This window comes from Arachis hypogaea, chromosome 3 (genome assembly GCF_003086295.3).
Source record: "Arachis hypogaea cultivar Tifrunner chromosome 3, arahy.Tifrunner.gnm2.J5K5, whole genome shotgun sequence".
NCBI classification, from domain to species: domain Eukaryota; kingdom Viridiplantae; phylum Streptophyta; class Magnoliopsida; order Fabales; family Fabaceae; genus Arachis; species Arachis hypogaea.
Window position 1 is genome coordinate 2,818,430 of NC_092038.1, and position 19,715 is coordinate 2,838,144.

The 19,715-nt window shown below is 37.0% G+C and overlaps 3 protein-coding genes and 1 long non-coding RNA gene across 5 annotated transcripts; 2 read left to right on the top strand and 2 right to left on the bottom strand.

Annotated features, from left to right (window-relative positions):
- Positions 1–485: 485 nt before the first annotated feature.
- LOC112787519 (osmotin-like protein) lies at positions 486–1,607 on the bottom strand. The gene has a single exon (XM_025830373.3). It carries the CDS (start codon positions 1,532–1,534, stop codon positions 761–763), a length of 774 nt encoding a protein of 257 aa, XP_025686158.1. The 5' UTR covers positions 1,535–1,607; the 3' UTR covers positions 486–760.
- A 2,387-nt stretch (positions 1,608–3,994) lies between these two features.
- Positions 3,995–4,837, top strand: LOC112787578 (uncharacterized). Its single transcript, XR_011876630.1, has 3 exons — positions 3,995–4,261; positions 4,366–4,424; positions 4,513–4,837. It is a non-coding gene; the product is annotated as an uncharacterized lncRNA (long non-coding RNA).
- Positions 4,708–9,968, bottom strand: LOC112787552 (inner membrane protein PPF-1, chloroplastic). 2 transcript variants are annotated; one of them, XM_072225758.1, is made up of 12 exons: positions 9,356–9,968; positions 8,625–8,735; positions 8,299–8,373; positions 8,109–8,169; positions 7,783–7,856; positions 7,572–7,676; positions 7,178–7,285; positions 6,992–7,095; positions 6,503–6,652; positions 6,247–6,370; positions 5,402–5,514; positions 4,708–5,216 (listed from the first exon to the last, which is right to left on the bottom strand). In XM_072225758.1, exons 1-11 carry the CDS (start codon positions 9,686–9,688, stop codon positions 5,416–5,418), a joined length of 1,344 nt encoding a protein of 447 aa, XP_072081859.1. In that variant the 5' UTR covers positions 9,689–9,968; the 3' UTR covers positions 4,708–5,216; positions 5,402–5,415. The 2 variants fall into 2 exon arrangements, with proteins under 2 accessions (XP_072081859.1, XP_025686161.1); XM_025830376.3 differs by lacking the exon at positions 4,708–5,216 and having other exon boundaries at positions 5,236–5,514; positions 9,356–9,927.
- A 5,814-nt stretch (positions 9,969–15,782) lies between these two features.
- LOC112787536 (heat shock cognate 70 kDa protein 2) lies at positions 15,783–18,880 on the top strand. Its single transcript, XM_025830375.2, has 2 exons — positions 15,783–16,366; positions 16,984–18,880. The coding sequence occupies exons 1-2, from the start codon at positions 16,153–16,155 to the stop codon at positions 18,717–18,719; spliced, it is 1,950 nt and encodes a 649-aa protein (XP_025686160.1). The 5' UTR covers positions 15,783–16,152; the 3' UTR covers positions 18,720–18,880.
- Positions 18,881–19,715: the final 835 nt, after the last annotated feature.

Genomic DNA, 19,715 nt, shown 5'->3' on the forward strand with positions numbered 1-19,715 from the left:
CCAACTCAAGACACGAGTATTAGAAGACACCTAAATTGGACACATTGCATTATGTGTAAGATTATTGTGACTTTTCATTTCCCCGAAAAGAAGATAACATAACACCATTGGATTCATCCATATAGCTTATTACTTTTCATCGTTTCATCAATCGGTGGAGGTAGGTCTCACTCATTATCCTGCTAGGACATTACTACTTTGAACTCTCTTTTCTTTTTATCTTTAGAAGAAGATAAGGAAAAAAAATTGCCATTTGCCACTTGTATTAACCTTTTGTCCTTTTCAAAAAAGTTACTAGAATTATAATTTTCTTTGAATTTTGACATCAAAAGCGGAGAAAGCCAAATGAGCAAACACGTGACAGTCTCAGCACTCAGCAGTGCTGCATGCAGCAATTAATAATGCAATTTTGTGTCCACGTAGTATTTTCTATTTCTAATAAAAAATTTTAGTAAAAAATAAAAGGAGTAATAAAAACATGGATATAACATAATATTTTTGAAATTCAAAATATTTCGAATTCTCGATACAAGAGCCAAACAATGTAAAAAGCATTGGTCCGTTTGAAACTGGAGTCTAAGCAGTAAATTTGACAGAAAGTACCAGAAATAGTAACCACTGTACCCTTGATCAGTTCATCACGTGAAGCTCAGGCACAAACTCCATACATAACATTTTTGACTCAAACATTGTTCACACTTCACACCCTAAACAAAGCACTAAACTTGAAAATGAAATACACATAAAAAGACACAATATTCTAATGACAGAAGATGACCTTGAGTTCACGCGGAGAAGAACACTGATGCATGAGAGAAGGTGTGTCGTGTGCGAAGGTAAAAGCCTGAGGGCACGCGTGCTTGAAGAAGGTGGAATACACCGAAGGCTTGCAAGTTTGAGGGTTGTTGAAATGGTTCCGGCAACACAAGTCGTCCGTGTGAAAAGCTTCGCACCCACTCTTGCAAGCAACCACGGGGCCATGACCAGAAGGCACACGGTGTTGCAACGTCACGGGACACGTGGCAACCAGATCGCTCCGACAACCTACGACGGGACAAACGCCTTTTCCCTCGTGAGGCGTGATGGTGAAAGGGACGTTGAAACCGTCCACCACGCTCACGCCGTACGACGAGTAGTCGCCGGCGCCGTGGTGGACCTCGAACTGGGCTAAGGTGGCGGGAGCGGACCCTCCGGCGCCGTTGCACTGGAGGCGGCCGGAGCAGTCGCCGGTGGCGCAGGTGAGGCGGTTACCGGGGTAGGAGGTGCAGCCGGTGCGGGCCCAGACGCGGCCGGACCAGTGGGTGTCCGGGAAGGGGATGGAAGTGTGGGTGAAGTGGTGGAGGGGGAAGCCACCGCCGGCTGCGAGGACGGGGTGGCCGGAGTTAGGTTGGATGGCGGGCCAGACGGTGTAGTTGCAGTTGTTGACGAGAGTGAGGATGAGGGAGTTAGCGGGTGTAAGGAGGAAAGTGGTGGCAAGCATTATTATGAGAAGTGAGTAATGAGTTGAAGAAGAAGAAGAAGAAGAAGGAGCCATTGCTGCTTTTTGTTTGTTTTTGTGGTTGTAAGGAAGACAAAGCAGAGAATGGTGTTTGTGGTGTGTTTGGTTGAAGGTATTTATAGGCACAAAGTGCAATGTTATAAAATTTGAAGCTTTAATAAATGAAAGAGATGTTTGCAAGAAAATAAAAATTAGCCTAAATTAATCTATACATAAATTGTATTATTTTTAAAATAAATATATAATATTAAATAAAATAATTTTAAATTATTATCTTCTTTACATTATTGTAAGGTCAATTATATGGTGCCTATGAATTGATACCTAAATTTTGCCTAACTTATCTTTTGTAGTAAGTTTTGATTTTTTAAAAATTATTTATTGTTATATCTTTTAAGTTAAATATTATTTTTTAACCTTTTTTAATAAATAGACAACATCTTTTAGACAACATAACATTCACTTTATTGTAATTGAAAATACCACTCGGTCACTCACACTCACATTCTCATACAAGTTGTGTTTTCCTACTCTTGTTGTCTGTGTGCTTGATAATTGAGCAATATTAATCGTCTCTTGAATATATTTGTTTATTCCTATTGTATTTATCTATCCTCACCTTGAAAGTACTTTTTATTAATTTAATTTAATTGAACAATATTCTAAACTTGTAGTGAATGGCTTTCTCTGTGCACATTAATATTTGCCGTTTGAAGCAACTTCTGCAAAGGCTGTCAAAACCCACAGACAAGACTCGTCAGTCGTCATCAGCCCAAACAGAAATGCAAAAAACTATGTGAATGCATTACTTATATCTGACTCAATTATTCAAGTTGATCTTATAATTTAAGTGCAGAGTTGGAAAATTAGTTTATAAACTAAACCAACTTCTCCCTTAAATAAAGTTTGTTTTAAGTTAAAATTATTCTGTAAATTTTTATAATTTTTATTCAATTTTCAATATCTCCAAGTTATCGACAAAAAAAGTGGAACATTCTCATAGTAATTGTTTTAGGCTAACAAATTTTATATGTGATATTTTTCATAGACTTTCCATTTTATGGCATTTTCTATATTACTAAGCCTATATTATTTTCACATTTTAATAATTATTTACTACAATTTGATAACCAATAAATGTATAAATAATTTAAACCACAATTTTCTTAAATACTATATTTACCACAGTACTAAACTACTAATCTTATTTAGTACATAGAAAATAGAAAGTGATTGGCCACGACAAAAACGTTGGCCAAGTATTCCAAGAGGGGAAGAGGTAAGAAGCTCTGTTTACGAGGTCCATGTCGTCCAATTTTTAATTTCGACATGTTAACAAAACTTTCAGGACTAACAAAAACAAAATTGATCACATTTTATTCTCATATATCACCAAAATAAAAAAACACTCTTAAAATATTTGTGTACTAAATCTTGAATTGGACCATCTAAAACAATTATGATGATCTTCATTTGAAAAAAAAACAAGTTCTTGTATCTAAGACTCTTAAGTTAATTTCTGGTGAAGGCGAAATCAATATTTTTGGTATCTGGGCAAGAAATTAGATCGGGTTTTTTTCCTTATAATCCATGGTTTATTTTGGCTCATATACAAGTGAATGAAGTGATTTCTTAGCGTTGTTTTTATGGGGCTTCTCTATGCCCAATGAATTGAGTAGCGCAACTTCTTAAATCTTTACTTGGTTATGTTTTTGGATTGCGCAAAAACAGCCTGATTATTTTCATTTGACCCAAAAAGAAACAACTATTAAAAATAAACTTGATTATTTTATCACCAATGAAATTATTTGTTTTTTTTTTCTATTCATCATCATCATCATTACTATTATTATTATTATTATGCATAGAAAAATAGTTATTAATTGAAGAGTATTGGAGAATATCTCCAGAGTTTTTTTTTTTTTTCTAAATTAAGAAGCTCTCCTTAGTTTCAGCTTTATCATTGTAAGTCAAACCAAGTAATAATTGTTCCCCAATCCCCACTAACTACTCTGCCTCCTCTTAAGTCTAACGTTGTAAGTTAAAAGCATAAATTGGTTTATTAATAGCAAATATACAATGCTAAGATATCCAACAATCAACAAGATCAATGAATTTGATGGTGTTCTTAAGTTTTACGAGCCGCGTAGTTGATCGTTTAATTAGAAGACACGCATTTTGGCACGTTTGTTTTGTTCAGCATTAGAGTCTTTCGGTGATTTGATTTAAAATTCTAAATTTAAGCAATCATGCTATATGTTGGAAACATAGAATCTTCGGTTATGGGGGAGAAAAAGTGTCAGAGGAAGTCCTTTAATGATCAATTAATAAATAGGTTCAGGATGGTCATAGATTGGGAAAACACTCGAGGAAAAATAATAGCAGCTACTTTGTCAATGGTAAAATTATGGAAGCAATGATAACAATGAAATGATAGCAAATAAGAAGTCAATTCCATAATGATAAGGATAGTTAGAATGAAGGTGGCAATGGCATAGGATTCCAAGACATGTTGTAACAAACATTCTCACATAAAAATTCAAGTTCGGTCATCATTATATATAACAATAAATGTAGCAGGTAACTGCAACCCCATTAACAGGGAAAACCTTGTCTTCATAAACTCAGATTCAATAGCTAGAAGGAGAAGCATGCCAAAGATGAGAAGACAAATCGTTGTCCTTATTCTCTTTACACTCCTCATGATGCTTTCAGATTCTGCACTGAATCATGTTACTGCTAATGCTCAGGATATTCAGCCAGGTATTTCACATTCTCAAAGCAAATTGGTCTCAATTATTTTGCTCAATGTAAGTTTATATATTTTTTTCCCCTAATCACATTGATCTTTGTTTATACTCACACAGTTCAGTTCAAGCTAAAAACCCTACAGCCTATCCCACGTAGTGAACATATAACTTCATGGGTTAGTAACTAAAATCATTAATCACTAATTTCATGTTATAATTTTACACCTGGCGTTTTACTCAACAATCATGTTAAAAATATCACAGGGTGAAGAAAAGAGGACTCACAGAAAGCACCCATCAGGGCCTAACCCAGTAGGGAATCATCTCCCACCGACTAAACCATAGAGATGGAAATTGGAGCCACTCCTTTGGAATCAGTTTTCAGTAGAGACATCAATGCTCGCTCTTACTTCCGAGTTTCGACTAAGTGGGGATCAAAACATTTATGTACACTGGAAATTTCTTTTAGGAACATTGTGCCTGTAAAATATCCACTAGTGTATGTTGGGAAATAGGCAGTGCCATTAGCACCATCGTACCAGGCACTTCTAGTAGGGATTGGACTCAAGCTATTCTACCTGATTTTACAGCTCTGATCTTTCTATCTGCAGCACTCTTTTCGTCCACTAGTTCTAAACTATACAATCAGTTTCATGTTAAATTTATAATAAAATACGGTCATCCTTCAAATAAGAAGAGCTGCAAATAGAAAACGCATTCTGCTCAATACATTTTATTTGATGGGACGATGAGTACCCATAACACTATTTTTCTTGTACCCATCGGATACTTATCACTCAATCACCATAGGGAGGATGGTATATTATGGTAATAAAGTGATATGTAAACAATCGGTACAAGAAAAGCAAGCCACAAATATTTTGTCCACTGAGAAATGCTGTTATAGTAGCCCATGCCCCATCGTATTAGTTTTGAAGCTCCCACGTTTCCAACAATAAGGTTTTTGTCTGCAAGATAATATTCAAATTCTCAAAAGGCTAGATACATTTGCTTTAGCTAAAACGTGAAACATCACTTAAACAAAACAGATATTTTGCAGGATTAAAATTACATATTCAATTGAATGGCCAATCCAAAAATGGTGCAATGCAATCTATTGAATATACAAGACTAACTATAAGCTACAAACAACCTTATGTGGTCCTTTTATACAGCCCGCTTCCGTTTCGAGCGCTTGCTTCTTCTTTCCCTAGAATCTTTGCCAACTGTAGAAGCATATGCTTCTTCTTGTGCAGCTTCTGATCCCTACATAAACGCGTCATGGGATTGAATAATTTTAGTAAATGAGTACAAATGAAGGTTCCAATCAACACGTATGGATTATAACCAAAGCAGCATTAATAGTTATGGCAGTGAGGGAAAAAATATATAATAAAAAAATGCAAAAATATGGGAAAAGGGGGAGGAAGATGAAGGACTTTACAAAGATTTGGCCGACAAACCCTTCATTTACATCATGCTACACCTAATAACTATCTATGTCATAGAACAAGGACTGCCTCAATTCGCCTGGAAGTAACAACACTTTTGCTAAAGTCTATGATGTAAACATCATGGTCCTTTGTTAGTTGTAAAGCAAGACACTGACACCGACATTCTTCATACCATCTTAGACACGAGTGAAATTAAGGATAGCGTTGTTTTGTGTATAGAGTTTAATTTTGATGCACTGACAATATAAAACATTTTACACAGTCGTGCAATCATATCCGTTCTTTTGGATGATTATTAAAGCAATTAATGTAAAAAGTAGTTATTTTTACTGATGTAACATTACGTAATTAGATGCACGTGTAAAATTATTTTACACTGACAGTGCATCAAAATTACTTGTGTATAATACCAGTTAGCTTATTATGAAGGTTTCTGTAAAAATCATATCAATATGATATTTTTACTTTATTTAATTTGTTCCTCTCCAAAAGATAACTTAACTGCATGAATTTGTGACCAAGAAACTGAATGTTGAATGTTTACCTTGTTACTCTCTTCATCTGAGCCATCATCAGAATCAGTAGTAGATGCCAAAGGTTGAACTTCTTCCACTGGTAGTGCCTTGCTTGACTTTTTCTTTTTGTCCTCTTCTTTTAACTGCCTAAATCTGCAAAGTATGATCTCGTCACAAGAAAATTCCAATAGGAGTAAACACTTAAGCTGCATCTTGTTCCGAAAAAGCGAAAAAGAGAAGAGAAGAGAAGAAAGAGAGAGAGAGAGAGAGAGAGGGGGTTCTGACCTTTCACCAGCTTTAGCTGGCTGGGAAGCTGATCTTTTAGCACGTCCTGCTGTGATAATTCCACCAGCATTTTCATCTACAACAGGTTTTGCACCTCCTAATTTGCGCAACCATACTTGTTGAGCTGTGCTCAGGACATTGTTTGTAAACCTAATAAAGAATTAGAAAATGAACCAGTAATGAAAAATTTTCTTCTGTCTTAGTGCAACAAAAATGTTGTCATAACTCAGAACCATCTAAAAATATAACCCACAAACTGATCATGATAAAGCATTTACTTGATGAATATATTATTCCCTACAGAAAGAAGAATTGCAGCAGACATATTACGATTATGACTTTTAACCAAGTTGGACTTGCATAGAAAAATGATGCAGTTGCCTTCCATGCTATATAACAGCTAAAAAATGTTTCACTTATGGCAAATACGTGAAAAATTAACATTATTAACTAAAAAGAATTCCAAACATATATTTGTGAGAAACTAACCAGTAAATTGTTAGCCCGGATGGAACAGAGAGAGAGAAGTAACCAATCATGAGTGGAAGAAACTTGAAAATAAGAAGTGTATTCTTTTGGGTAGGATCATTCGTCTGTCAAAAGAAGTCATCTAGGCATGCATTGCAAACCAAAAAATAAAAAATAAAAAAAATGACGGAGATTTGATATGTTTACCTGAGGTGGCTTCATGACTTCCATGGAGACGTATTGAGAAACAACAAGAAGAATAGGTAAAACAAGATATGCAGCAGTATCGTGCCAACCCAATGGTGGATGACCATCCTGCACAACAAATGTTTATTATGATAGGAAGAAATAAAATGGAACAAATGGATGTAAAAGATATGATCCTTGGCACATGATGTGGAGAACGCGGAATACCCAAAAACATGATGAATTCCAAATTACTACAATAGCTTTTATCAAAATATGTATTACAGTCATATCCAACTAGGACTACAATGGCTGTAAGGACTGAAATGTGTGCCACTGTCAAACCATAATGTCAAAAAAAATAAACAAATGCAAGCTATCATTTCACCTTTGAAGTGCAAGATAGATTTCTTACCACAAAAGGGAAAAGCCAAGAAATTCCAGCTCCACTTTGTCTAGCAGCTATGGTAGTAGGACCTCCAAGAGATGGGATCCAAAAGAAACCTTCTGTTAACAATCCCTTCATATCAAAGGATTTTCCATAATTAGCAAAAATCACATGTTATGTGGATAATTTGTCTATCAAATATTCTACTCAATTTACAAAGGTTTATAACATTAATTACCTCATTTGCAACATTTGATAAAGCTTGGTAAAGACCAATCCATACTGGAATTGTAGCCAATGTTGGTAAACAACCTACACAAGATGGTGAAATTGCAATTGAAGCAAGAACTGTATGTCAGTATGCATATAGAAAATTTATGAATCATGTGAAAACATTGTTGTCAGTATAACTATCTCTCTTTTAAAATTATATTATTTGAATATTTGGCCATCATATGGTGGTGCAACTGATTCATGATAAGGTAAGTACTATTCATTTCATATGTCAAGGCACCATACCATCAGAACCAAGAAAAAGAGAAGCAAGAGGAAGACAAAAAGCACCTGCCAATGGGTTAACCCCAGCCTGCCTATATAGCCTTGATGTCTCAAGTTGTATTCTTTCCTTAAAAGAAGAAAAACAAAAGGAAATCGTTTAGAAAAACCGTGACATTATGATTTTAAGGTAAAATAAAGCAACATTTACCGGATCATCTCAGATGATTAATAAGTAAGAACCAAAAACATCCCTCACCTGATTGCCGGCATATCTTTCTTGAATGGCCTTAATTTTTGGTTGAAGATTTTGCATAGCGAGTGTTGATTCAACCTAATAATATCAAATAAAATCAACAATTGATTTTATATAATTGAAAGCTCAAATTCATTCATAGTTTGTTTATAATGTTTTGAATAATAAGTATCTTAGTCTATCCTTGAATAACAAAATATTACAATTACTTCAGCATGAAGGAAGCAAACTGTTATACTATTTTAGTTTCCTTTAGGGAAATCACATAATTGAATGGTTTCAAAAATTTGCATTCAATAACCACTATAGACTGTTATAACTTGCCCAACCTGTTGCTTTGTCAAGGGAAGTGTAGCAGCCTTAACCACAACTGTGAGCAATATGATAGCAAATCCATATGCATAAGGTACATGCACAGCAGAAAGACCATCCTTTAACACCTGAAATTTAAAAATGATAGCATGAAATCTGGAACAATAATAAACACGTAAATTTCCAATTATAAGCTGCTAAGTCCAAAGAAATTTTCACTCGACAGAAAGATACGAAGAAATAACATGGAACAAATGTGCTTCCATTCATCACTTGGTTTGAGTTCTACTCCTCCCTTAAAAAATCTCCTCTTACATTTCAACCGTGTAACAAAACCACAGAGGACCAAGCGCATTGTGCAATTGGCGAACAAGGAGCCACTACAGAGCGCAGGAGCACTCCTCTTTTGAACTCCAAGTATAGCTTCCCAACACAGCAACACTTTCCATATAGCATAAAACCAAGGTTCAAGGATCGTCATAGAGTGACCAATCTTTGGAATCGGATATAGAATAGTCAATATTAATCGGTAAATAGTCCTACATAATCTTTAAAATTTCCAATCAAATTCGAAGCTGAAAAGTTACATTAAACACTAAACAAGCATAACAGGCATACTAATAAACACTTAATCAACTCTAACTGAATAATTAACTCAGCTCTGATTCTTAACCAACTCTAACTGAATAACTAACTAACTAACTAACCAACTTTCTTTCTAACAGAGTAGTGAACATTATTATGTTACCTTGAGAACAAACTCCATGGCTTCGGAGATGAATCCGAACCAGCCTCCGTTCTTCTGCACGGTGTCGGCGGCGGCATCGGTGGAAGTCCCGGTGGCGGTGGCAGCAGAGTCGGCGGTAGCGACAGCAGCGTCGGCGAGCGTGTAGAGAAGGCCTTCGGCTCTGGCGACGACTTCGTCGAAGTGGAAAGAGTGGGTGAGGGAGTGGATTGGTGGAATCTGGTGGAGGCTGAAGTTGACTTTGAGTCTGGCAGGGCGGTGGGGGAAGCGGTGGCGATAGAGGGAGGGGAGTGGAGTTCCGATGAAGGAGGGAGAGGAGATGAGTGTCTTAGCCATGGAGGATTATTGATGAGAAGCTTTGAGCTTCTGAGAGACACTACTTTCTCAGCTTCTCATGATAGACTCCGATTTGAGATGAAGAGAAATATTGAGATGAAAGAATATTTCCCAATTATCCGTATTTTAAATAAATAAATAAATAATAATTATTTTATTCTTTATTTTGCGAGCGAAAATGCGAAATGAAATACGCACCAGCAGATCAGCAGAAATCGCAATGGGTAGTGATTGATTTTCTTTTTGTAATTGGGCCAGCCAGTGAATGACACGTACTATCATTAAGGGTTGGTAGATACGTCAACTAATGGTAGTTTTCCTTAGATTTTCCTACGAATTTAAATTTTAAGTTTTTAATATTTTTATATAATATTTTTATTGAAAAAGTATCAATATAATGTTTATTATCAAAATTTTAATTTTGATAAGAAATATGTTCAATATTTGCTCAAGACACGTCAAATACACAAATTTAAACCGACCAGCATATACTAATATTTTTACCCATAATAATATTATGAAAATATAAATTTTTTAAAATTACGATATATTTTATTCTAACAGTATAAATTATACAATAACATAAAAGATTTATAAAATTAAATTACTTTTATAAAAAAAAGTCATAAATTGATAAAAGTTTTTGACTAAAAAGATTAAAGTGTCTGTAGATAAAAAATTAAATAATAAGATTTTTAGTTATTATTTTTATATGAAAAAATCTAATTTTTTATTAATAATTAATTTTAACTTTCGTTATCTAAAATTTAAAACAATTTAACGTGTATATTTTTACATTTAATTAGGTGTTAACTGTTAAGTCTGTTGCAATATAAAAATAATTAATTTTTATACTTACTATTTAAAAATAATATTTTTTCTCTTTATGTATATAAAAATATAATTAGATATTAGTATAAAAAAATTATACTAATAGTTATAAAATTAACTCAAAATTAATTTTTTTTTAAATAATTGAATCTTGATTCTAACTTTTAATTATAACATTATTATTCTCTCAAAATTATATGTAATAAATATTTGAAAGAAGAGAAATGAAAATATAGATTAAAAAGATAAGCGGTGAAAATTTAAAACTAAATAAAAAAACTAAAAAATTATGTATATAATAACAATAATAATAATATTTTTATTCAAATGATATTATTTTGTTAATTTCATTTTCTATATAAGAAAAAGATAGAAAAATAGAGAATGAGAGAAAAGAGAGATAAAGATAAAGATGAAAAATGAGAATGAGAGTGAGGTTGTAAAATTAGTAAGGAGGAGAAAAGAATTCTTTAATTTTTGAGAAAAATATTTAATTTCAATTACAATTAGAGAGTGACATGTGGTTCGAATTATGCATGCATCTTGTACTAAGGTAGTTCTCATACTGATTCGAATTAAGTAAGGAAGCCAGACATAGTAGTTCGAATGAGGTTGCTTCGAACTATACATATATAATTCGAACTTCGTTGTTTCGGATTATGAAACCCCAGACGTGTATAAATATGGTGTGAACGTGAATTCCTCTCATTAGAGTGAAACACAATGGCTAATGAGGAGAGATTTTTATTGTTGGTGCATTATAGATGGTCAATTAAGAAAAAAACACGTTCAGGTGTTAAGTTTACCGATAAGGATCCCCTTAGTATTTTTCTGAAACCTACAACGAGCTTCGCTGACTTCTTGAATTCTATATTACAGAAACTTATGCTGTAAGGTGTGAAACGGGTTGAGAAGTTATTCTACCGCATTTCGATCTCAATGCTACGTGAAGACGTAAAATACGATTCGTTTGTCATAGGGAGTGACGAGGATTTGGAGGTCCTGTTCCATTGTCGTCGCCAGTTTCCCGAGGTCAAGACACCTGAGTTGTTGGCAAAGCTAGCTGATGTGGTCTCTAACTCAGGTAGTTCGAACTGGAATACCTAAATTCCAGGCACGGTAGCCTGTTCTAGTTCAAGACCTATTGGTGCATCTTCACCCGTGCCTGTGGTTGCACCTCAGGACGAGTATGTGGCCTCCTTGTCGTTCGTCGTTGATCTCAATCGCAATGGCAGGGGAGAAATTGGTATCATTGATAGGGCGCCGATTTTATTACAGTGTGGGGCATCGGCTGGTATGGACGATGCATTGCCGGATGATGATGACGCTAATGATGTGGAGCCAGACATCGTTGCTGATGATAGTGGTGATGACATAGCAGCGAGTAATCCATGTGGGGCTAACGGTGGTTTCAGCTCAGGGATTCAACAGTACCCCCGCATTTTTCATCTTTGAACTTGGATGCCATGAGACAGAAGGGAGTTCCTGGGGAACCTTTTGAATTTGGTGCCAGAGATATTTATCGTATCAGAGGCCTATCAGAGTTTAAGGTTAGTCAGCAGTTTCAAAATAAAGAAGAGGTTGTGTTAAGCGTGGAAACGTATAACATCTGACGGGGGTACAGTACAAAGTGGTGGAGTCCGATTATCGCAAGTACCTTGGGAAGTGTATTGAATTTGGCAACGAGTGCACATGGTTGATTAGGATCAGTCTCCGCCAGCGTAGTGATACTTGAGAGGTAAGCCGTGGCACAGATTTACGGAGATTGGGATGAATCATACAACGAGCTGCCGCGATGGGTCTTAGGTGTGCAGCTGACGATGCCTAGTAGTGTTGCAGTGTTGAGGATGTGTCCTGTTCGAGTGGGTGGGTAGGTGGACGACTCGCAAGCCTATTTTTACCGGCTTTTCTGAACATTCACACCGTGTATTGAGGCATTCCGTCATTTCAAGCTATTGGTGAGTATTGACGGACCCACCAGTACAGTAAATACGGGGGTGCGCTGCTCGTTACGATTGCACAAGACGAAAACTCCAACATCCTGCCTGTTGCATTTGCACTCGTGGACGGTAAAAATGATGAGTCATAGTCTTTTTTTTATCCCATCCTTGCCAGCACGTGACTCCGTTGCTGGGTATCCTGGTCATATCAGATAGGCACAACGGTATCAAGGCCGCACTTGAATCTTCCGATGGAGGTTGGCTACCACCTGCTGCATACCGTGCATTCTGTATTCGACACGTGGCCTCAAATTTTGCCCTCACTTTTAAGGGCAAGGATGAACGGAGGCTTCTTGTAAATGCAGCATATGCCAAGACTGAGGTGAAATTCGATTACTGGTTTGATATTCTCCGAACTGAAGATCCTGCCATGTGTGATTGGGCTAACAGGATTGAGTATGTAATGTGGACTCAGCATCAGGATGAGGGTAGGAGATTCGGCCATATGACGACGAATATTTCAGAGTGTGTTAATTCCATACTGAAGGGAATCCGGAACCTTCCGGTGTATTCACTAGTGAAGGCCACTTATGGGAGGTTGGCCGAGCTATTTATTCGCAAGGGGAGAAAGGCAGAGGCCCAGCTGGCCACCGGACAGCAGTTCAGTCAACATCTGGTGAAGGCACAAAGTAAAAGCAAAGTGAAATCAACTAAGGTTCGTAACTTAACCTTACAACTAAATACTCATGAGTCATCAGAATAGATGCGACCCTGTGAAGCAGCGTCGGGGGCGCTGGATCCTCTGGCGTCGGGGGCGTCGGATCCTCTTGCGTCTCTAGGCAAGCGGCACCTCGTCCTCCTCTCTGTCTCTGTCTGTATCATCCTCCTGTGCTGGCTGCGGAGTGGTACAAATGGTCTTGGGCTCCTGGGTCACAATCTGGGGGTGGCCTAGATGGTCTTGCTACAGCCCCAGGCAACGGTGTAGGTAGATGGCGGAGTACCACCCAAACCAAAATACTCATGTGTCGGACCTGACGGAAGCTCGTTTAGGTCCACATCTAGGTGGGCCTGGGTCCCGGTGGCGTGTGATCTCTGATGTGATGCCTCGTCCTCTTGCATGATGACGCTGATCTCCTCCAGGAAGTGTGATCCTCCGAAACGTGTGTGTCTCCGGACGCCAGCGCTCCACGAAGGCACTAATCAGGGGCTCATCCAACCTAAATAATCTCTCGTTCAACCTCGCTAGATGGTATAAGCCGGCCATATGCAATTACGAGATGTACCTCTCGTCCAGGCGCATATCCTACTGCCGTCGTATGCTCGAGATACACCGGTGGGGTTGCAAAAAGAATGTATCAGATTGTCTCTTGGCTCGGAACATATTTACACAACATCGTTCACTAATGCATATCTTAATAAAAAAATACAACTTCTACTCTACCAAAGTATGTTACGTGTTAAGATGGAAAATAATATCATATACACGTCAAACTGGGCCTAATAAAACAATAGTGTCTTAAAAATATTTTATTAACAATAGTATAATTTTAACATAAAAAAGTTATCCCGGATATCAACCAAAAAAAAAAAAATACTTACTCTACATAAGTTTCACCCGCCGTTATCCTTAGTGCTCATACTTTTCTATTAATTTTAAGCCACTAGGTAAAAAAAAAAACACTAACAAACCTACTAATATAACAACTCTATCTAACTTAATCACGGTAAATAATGACGACCACTAAAACAAAAACAAAAGGCAAAAATATAAAAATAACACATTAAATCCTATTTTAAAATGAGAACTGCGCACTAACCTCTTAGTTGTTGACACTAGCTATGTGGGTGACCTCATCCAAATGATATAGTCGGTCCGGGTTATTAACTATCAGTTGAATGTGATGTTGAACACGTTGTTGGAGTTATGCGGAAAGAGTTTTTTCTGAATTTGGTGAGGTAGAGATATGGTGTTTTAGTTCGAATGAACTCAATTCGAACTCTATTTATAGGGTAAAGCTTTGCAATTCGAACGAATTTCCTTCGAATTACAACGTGCAGCAAATTCTGTGGGTAATTCGAATAAACCTGTTTTAAATTATTATCAGTGTGAAAACAGTAGGCTAGTTCGAATAAGCTTAATTCAAACTAGTGTGAGTCACATTTGCATGTAGTTCAAATTAGAATGATTCGAATTACTCATTGAATTAATCTATACATAATTTGAATTACTTTAATAGGGACTAATTTAAATTTAGATGATTCAAATTACTCTTGTTTTTATTAGTTTGAATTAGTTTAATTCAAATTACATTAAAGTATATTTTTAGATGATTCATATCACATTTTTAACATTGATAGAATCATGTAAAATCTTCTTTCATTTGGTTTAATTTAATTTTTTATCCTAAAATTTATTAACCAAAGCACACAAATTTTTTGGATTAGTTTAGACCTAGAGTATGTGTAATCGAATTTAGTTAACTACATTAAAAATATCAAACGATATATTAACGTTGAGACAATGTCACATTATATTATCCATGTAGACATTTTTTTATAGAAAAATATTAGGAGTCAGTAATTTTTGTAATTTGTATTCATTAAATAATTATTAATAATATTTTTAATAGTATAAAATTTCATTCAATAATATGAGATTATTCATTTTTTTTATAGTTACATACTGACTAAAATTTAATAAAATTACTCTTTCTAGATTTTTTTTTATATATATTATATATATTTGAGCGGGGGATCTTGTATTAAGCTTTCTTGTATTGAAATGTTGTTTCAATTCATATATCATTATTCATCCCCAATAGTGTATATCAACAAATTATTTAATGGTTGATGATAAATAGGTCTACATAATATCTAGTAAAAAATAGTACAAACTTTCCAAAGAGAATAGCATTCTACTTTTTCAAGAACAAACTGAATGAATAGGAAAAATCATGGACATATATATATACTACTATTTTTTATTCCTTTCCCCCTGACTGAGACCAGGTCTTGTAGATTAAGTAATACGCAAACTTAAAAGGACAAATTTTAATTGGTTAATTAAACTAACTAATGATATTTCATTTCTGCGGCTAAATCACGTTTCATTTGCTGGATAAAAAAGCTGGTAAAAGAAAAGGAAAAGACTAAGAAAGAAGCGCGAACTCGCTTAGAAATTGGTTAGTTATATAAACGCGCCAACGACGTCGTTGAAGCTCGTCTAATCCATCAATCCAGTGGCCAATGGGGCGCGGCCGCGCGGGATAGAAACCGCCAACACTAACTAAAAAGAATTAAAGAACCGCTATACATCAACGGTCACTAATGCTTTACCTTTAGCGCGTGGAGCTCAAACGCACGCTCCGAAACCGTTGATTCGTGAACCGAAAATTCTCGAATCACCTAGACTTCTGAAGAATCATCCAGTAAACCCCAAAAAAGGAAAAAGTAAAATATTTTTGTTGAAACCCCACACCCAACTCCTGCACATCGGGCGGTCCAATTTTTAGATCCAACGGTTCACACTTAAAGGTCCGAACCTTCGAGAATTCGAATTCTTTTCTTTATAACGAAGACCCTCTTCCCTCTCTGTTTCTCAGTTTAGCTTCCAAACACACGGAAAAAAAACAAAAACTGTAATTCTCGTTTGTGGTTAGCGTTCGGCGTTTGGAATCTATATTGTGTGAGATTATGGCTGGAAAAGGCGAAGGTCCGGCGATTGGAATCGATCTGGGAACGACGTACTCATGCGTCGGTGTTTGGCAGCATGATCGTGTTGAGATCATAGCCAACGATCAGGGTAACAGGACAACACCTTCCTATGTGGCTTTCACTGACACGGAGAGGTTGATCGGAGATGCCGCCAAGAACCAGGTGGCTATGAACCCTACCAACACCGTCTTCGGTGAGTACTCTTCATTTCATTTCTTTCTTTCATGTTGATTCCATCTAGTTTGCTCTGTTACAGTGATTTTGAGCTTTGTAGCGTTCATAATTTGATTTGTTAAAATCAATATTGGTTAGTGCTGTGTTTGTGTTAGTAGTTGTTAATTTTGAGAGGAGCTGGTAACTTATTGTTTATCAAGGTACGAGACAGAAGAAAATTGATGATTTCTTTTCAGCTATAGAATTTTTGTGCCCGCGCATGGATCTATATAATGATAGAAGAATTTTTACTACTATGCGTGAGAAATAGGATTTTAGTATTATTTATCACCTGGCTTGAGTAGAGTATAGTTGAGCTAAGTTATTTCCACACGTGCAGTTAAGTCGTTAGAGTTTGTTATTAGTTAGTTATCAGTTAGTTGGTTATCTCAGAGTTAGTTATTAGCCAGTGTGCATGTATGACAACAATTCTTGCCATTTCTCAGGAATTGAGTCACCATTCCAATTTCTTTTCTCTCTGCTCTCCCTTCTCACAATTCTCACTCACAAAAACCTTTATCATGATTCATGCAATTAAGTTAGGCACCTTCTTAATGGAAAATTGTATTTGCTGATTTGGATTTGCCACGGGTGCAGATGCGAAGCGTTTGATTGGAAGAAGATTTAGCGATGCATCGGTGCAGAGCGACATGAAACTGTGGCCGTTCAAGGTGATTCCAGGTCCTGGCGACAAACCCATGATCGTGGTGAACTACAAGGGCGAGGAAAAGCAATTCTCCGCTGAGGAAATCTCCTCCATGGTTCTCATGAAGATGAAGGAGATTGCAGAAGCTTACCTAGGCTCCACCATCAAGAATGCCGTGGTCACTGTCCCTGCTTACTTCAATGACTCCCAACGTCAGGCTACAAAAGATGCCGGCGTCATCTCTGGCCTCAATGTCATGCGTATCATCAATGAGCCTACTGCTGCCGCCATTGCTTATGGCCTTGACAAGAAAGCTGGAAGCAGCGGCGAGAAGAATGTTTTAATCTTTGATCTTGGTGGCGGTACTTTTGATGTTTCGTTGCTTACAATTGAAGAGGGTATTTTTGAGGTGAAGGCTACAGCTGGAGATACTCACTTGGGTGGTGAGGATTTTGATAACAGGATGGTGAACCATTTTGTCCAAGAGTTCAAGAGAAAGAACAAGAAAGACATTAGTGGGAATGCCAGGGCTCTTAGGAGATTGAGAACTGCTTGTGAGAGGGCAAAGAGGACACTTTCTTCCACTGCCCAAACTACCATTGAGATTGATTCTTTGTATGAGGGTATTGATTTTTACACCACCATCACCCGTGCTAGGTTTGAGGAGCTGAACATGGATCTCTTCAGGAAGTGCATGGAACCTGTTGAGAAGTGTCTGAGGGATGCTAAGATGGATAAGAGTAGCGTCCATGATGTTGTTCTGGTGGGTGGCTCTACTAGAATTCCGAAAGTTCAGCAATTGTTGCAGGACTTCTTCAACGGGAAGGAGCTTTGCAAGAGCATCAACCCAGATGAGGCCGTTGCATATGGTGCTGCCGTTCAGGCTGCCATTCTCAGTGGCGAAGGCAACGAGAAAGTGCAGGATCTCTTGTTGTTGGATGTCACCCCTCTCTCCCTTGGTTTGGAGACTGCAGGAGGTGTCATGACGGTGTTAATTCCCAGGAACACCACCATTCCCACCAAGAAGGAACAGGTGTTCTCAACTTACTCTGATAACCAACCTGGTGTTCTGATTCAGGTTTACGAGGGTGAAAGAACAAGGACCCGTGATAACAATTTGCTTGGCAAGTTTGAGTTGTCTGGTATACCTCCTGCTCCTAGGGGTGTGCCACAGATTAACGTCTGCTTTGACATTGACGCCAATGGCATTTTGAATGTGTCTGCGGAGGACAAGACTACCGGGCAGAAGAATAAGATCACAATCACAAATGACAAGGGTAGGTTATCCAAGGAAGAGATTGAGAAGATGGTGCAGGAAGCAGAGAAGTACAAGGCAGAGGATGAGGAACACAAGAAGAAAGTGGAGGCCAAGAATGCGCTAGAGAATTATGCCTACAACATGAGGAACACTATCAAAGATGACAAGATTGCTTCCAAGCTTTCTGCTGATGACAAGAAGAAAATTGAAGATGCAGTTGAGGAAGCTATCCAGTGGCTCGAAGGAAACCAACTTGCTGAGGCTGATGAGTTTGAGGACAAGATGAAGGAGTTGGAGAACCTTTGCAACCCCATCATTGCTAGGATGTACCAAGGTGCCGGAGGTGAACCTGGTGGGTCTATGGATGAGGATGGTCCTGCCGCGGGCAGCCGAAGCGGTGCCGGCCCCAAAATTGAGGAAGTCGATTAAGCAACAAACACTGCCATGGTGGTCCCGGATTTTGTCAAAAGACTTTTGTTTACATTGATGTTTATGTTTGTGTTTTAAAAATTTGAGACTTACTTTTCTGAAGTCTAGTAGTGTACTATTTACTTTTATTTGATGAATATAATATAGTGTTTTTGGGTTTATCCGAATATGTCCGTGATGTTTCGGTTTTCACAATTTTCTCCAAATTGGGCAAATGCTATGACGTATGAGCGTATATTTCTTGGACTTTTGGTGACAGTTGTGTATGTGACATTGCGAACAAGTATACGATGCTTCAAATACGAATCTAACGCGTATTTTGGGTCTTAATACGATGGCAACTGTTTTGAATAAAGATGCCATTACGAATACAGTAGTGTTTGGTCAACCAAAAGATTTAGGGCTTTTGGTTTTTGGTCATACATCAAGAATCTGGATTTAAATTAGGCTATACCGTTCTCCCATTGGTGCCAAAATATTTGCATGTCCTTCATTGAAGAAAGCTAGTGCTGGACTGTTGATTGAGGTTGGGCTTGGCCCTTTGTGATTTTGGTTGATTGGTTGCTTTTTATTTGTGGACTAAGGTCTTATCTTTTTCTTAAAATTTTTTAAAATTTTAAGAATACATATAAATTTTATTTTTGTTCATATTCTGGTTCAAGTAATAAGTTAAGCCCAAACTAGGCTAAGAGACCCAATCCAAAAAATTGGTTTTCACTGTTTGTCCGAGTTCTTTAGACAGCAAATACTTATGTAAGTGAATAACTCTCTCATAAAATTTTTCACCCACTTTTAGAAGAGATATCTTAATAAATCTAAAATAAAGGGACAGTTATCTATCATTAGAAGTACTTCAACATAGTAGTTAGTGGTTCAACACTCATGTAAAACTAAGTTCTAATATATTCAAAATTTACTTACTCCTTACTAACTTAAGTATCGGAGTGTCTTTGCAGGTATTACCCTTATTTTTTTCACATACCCAACTCGGACGGC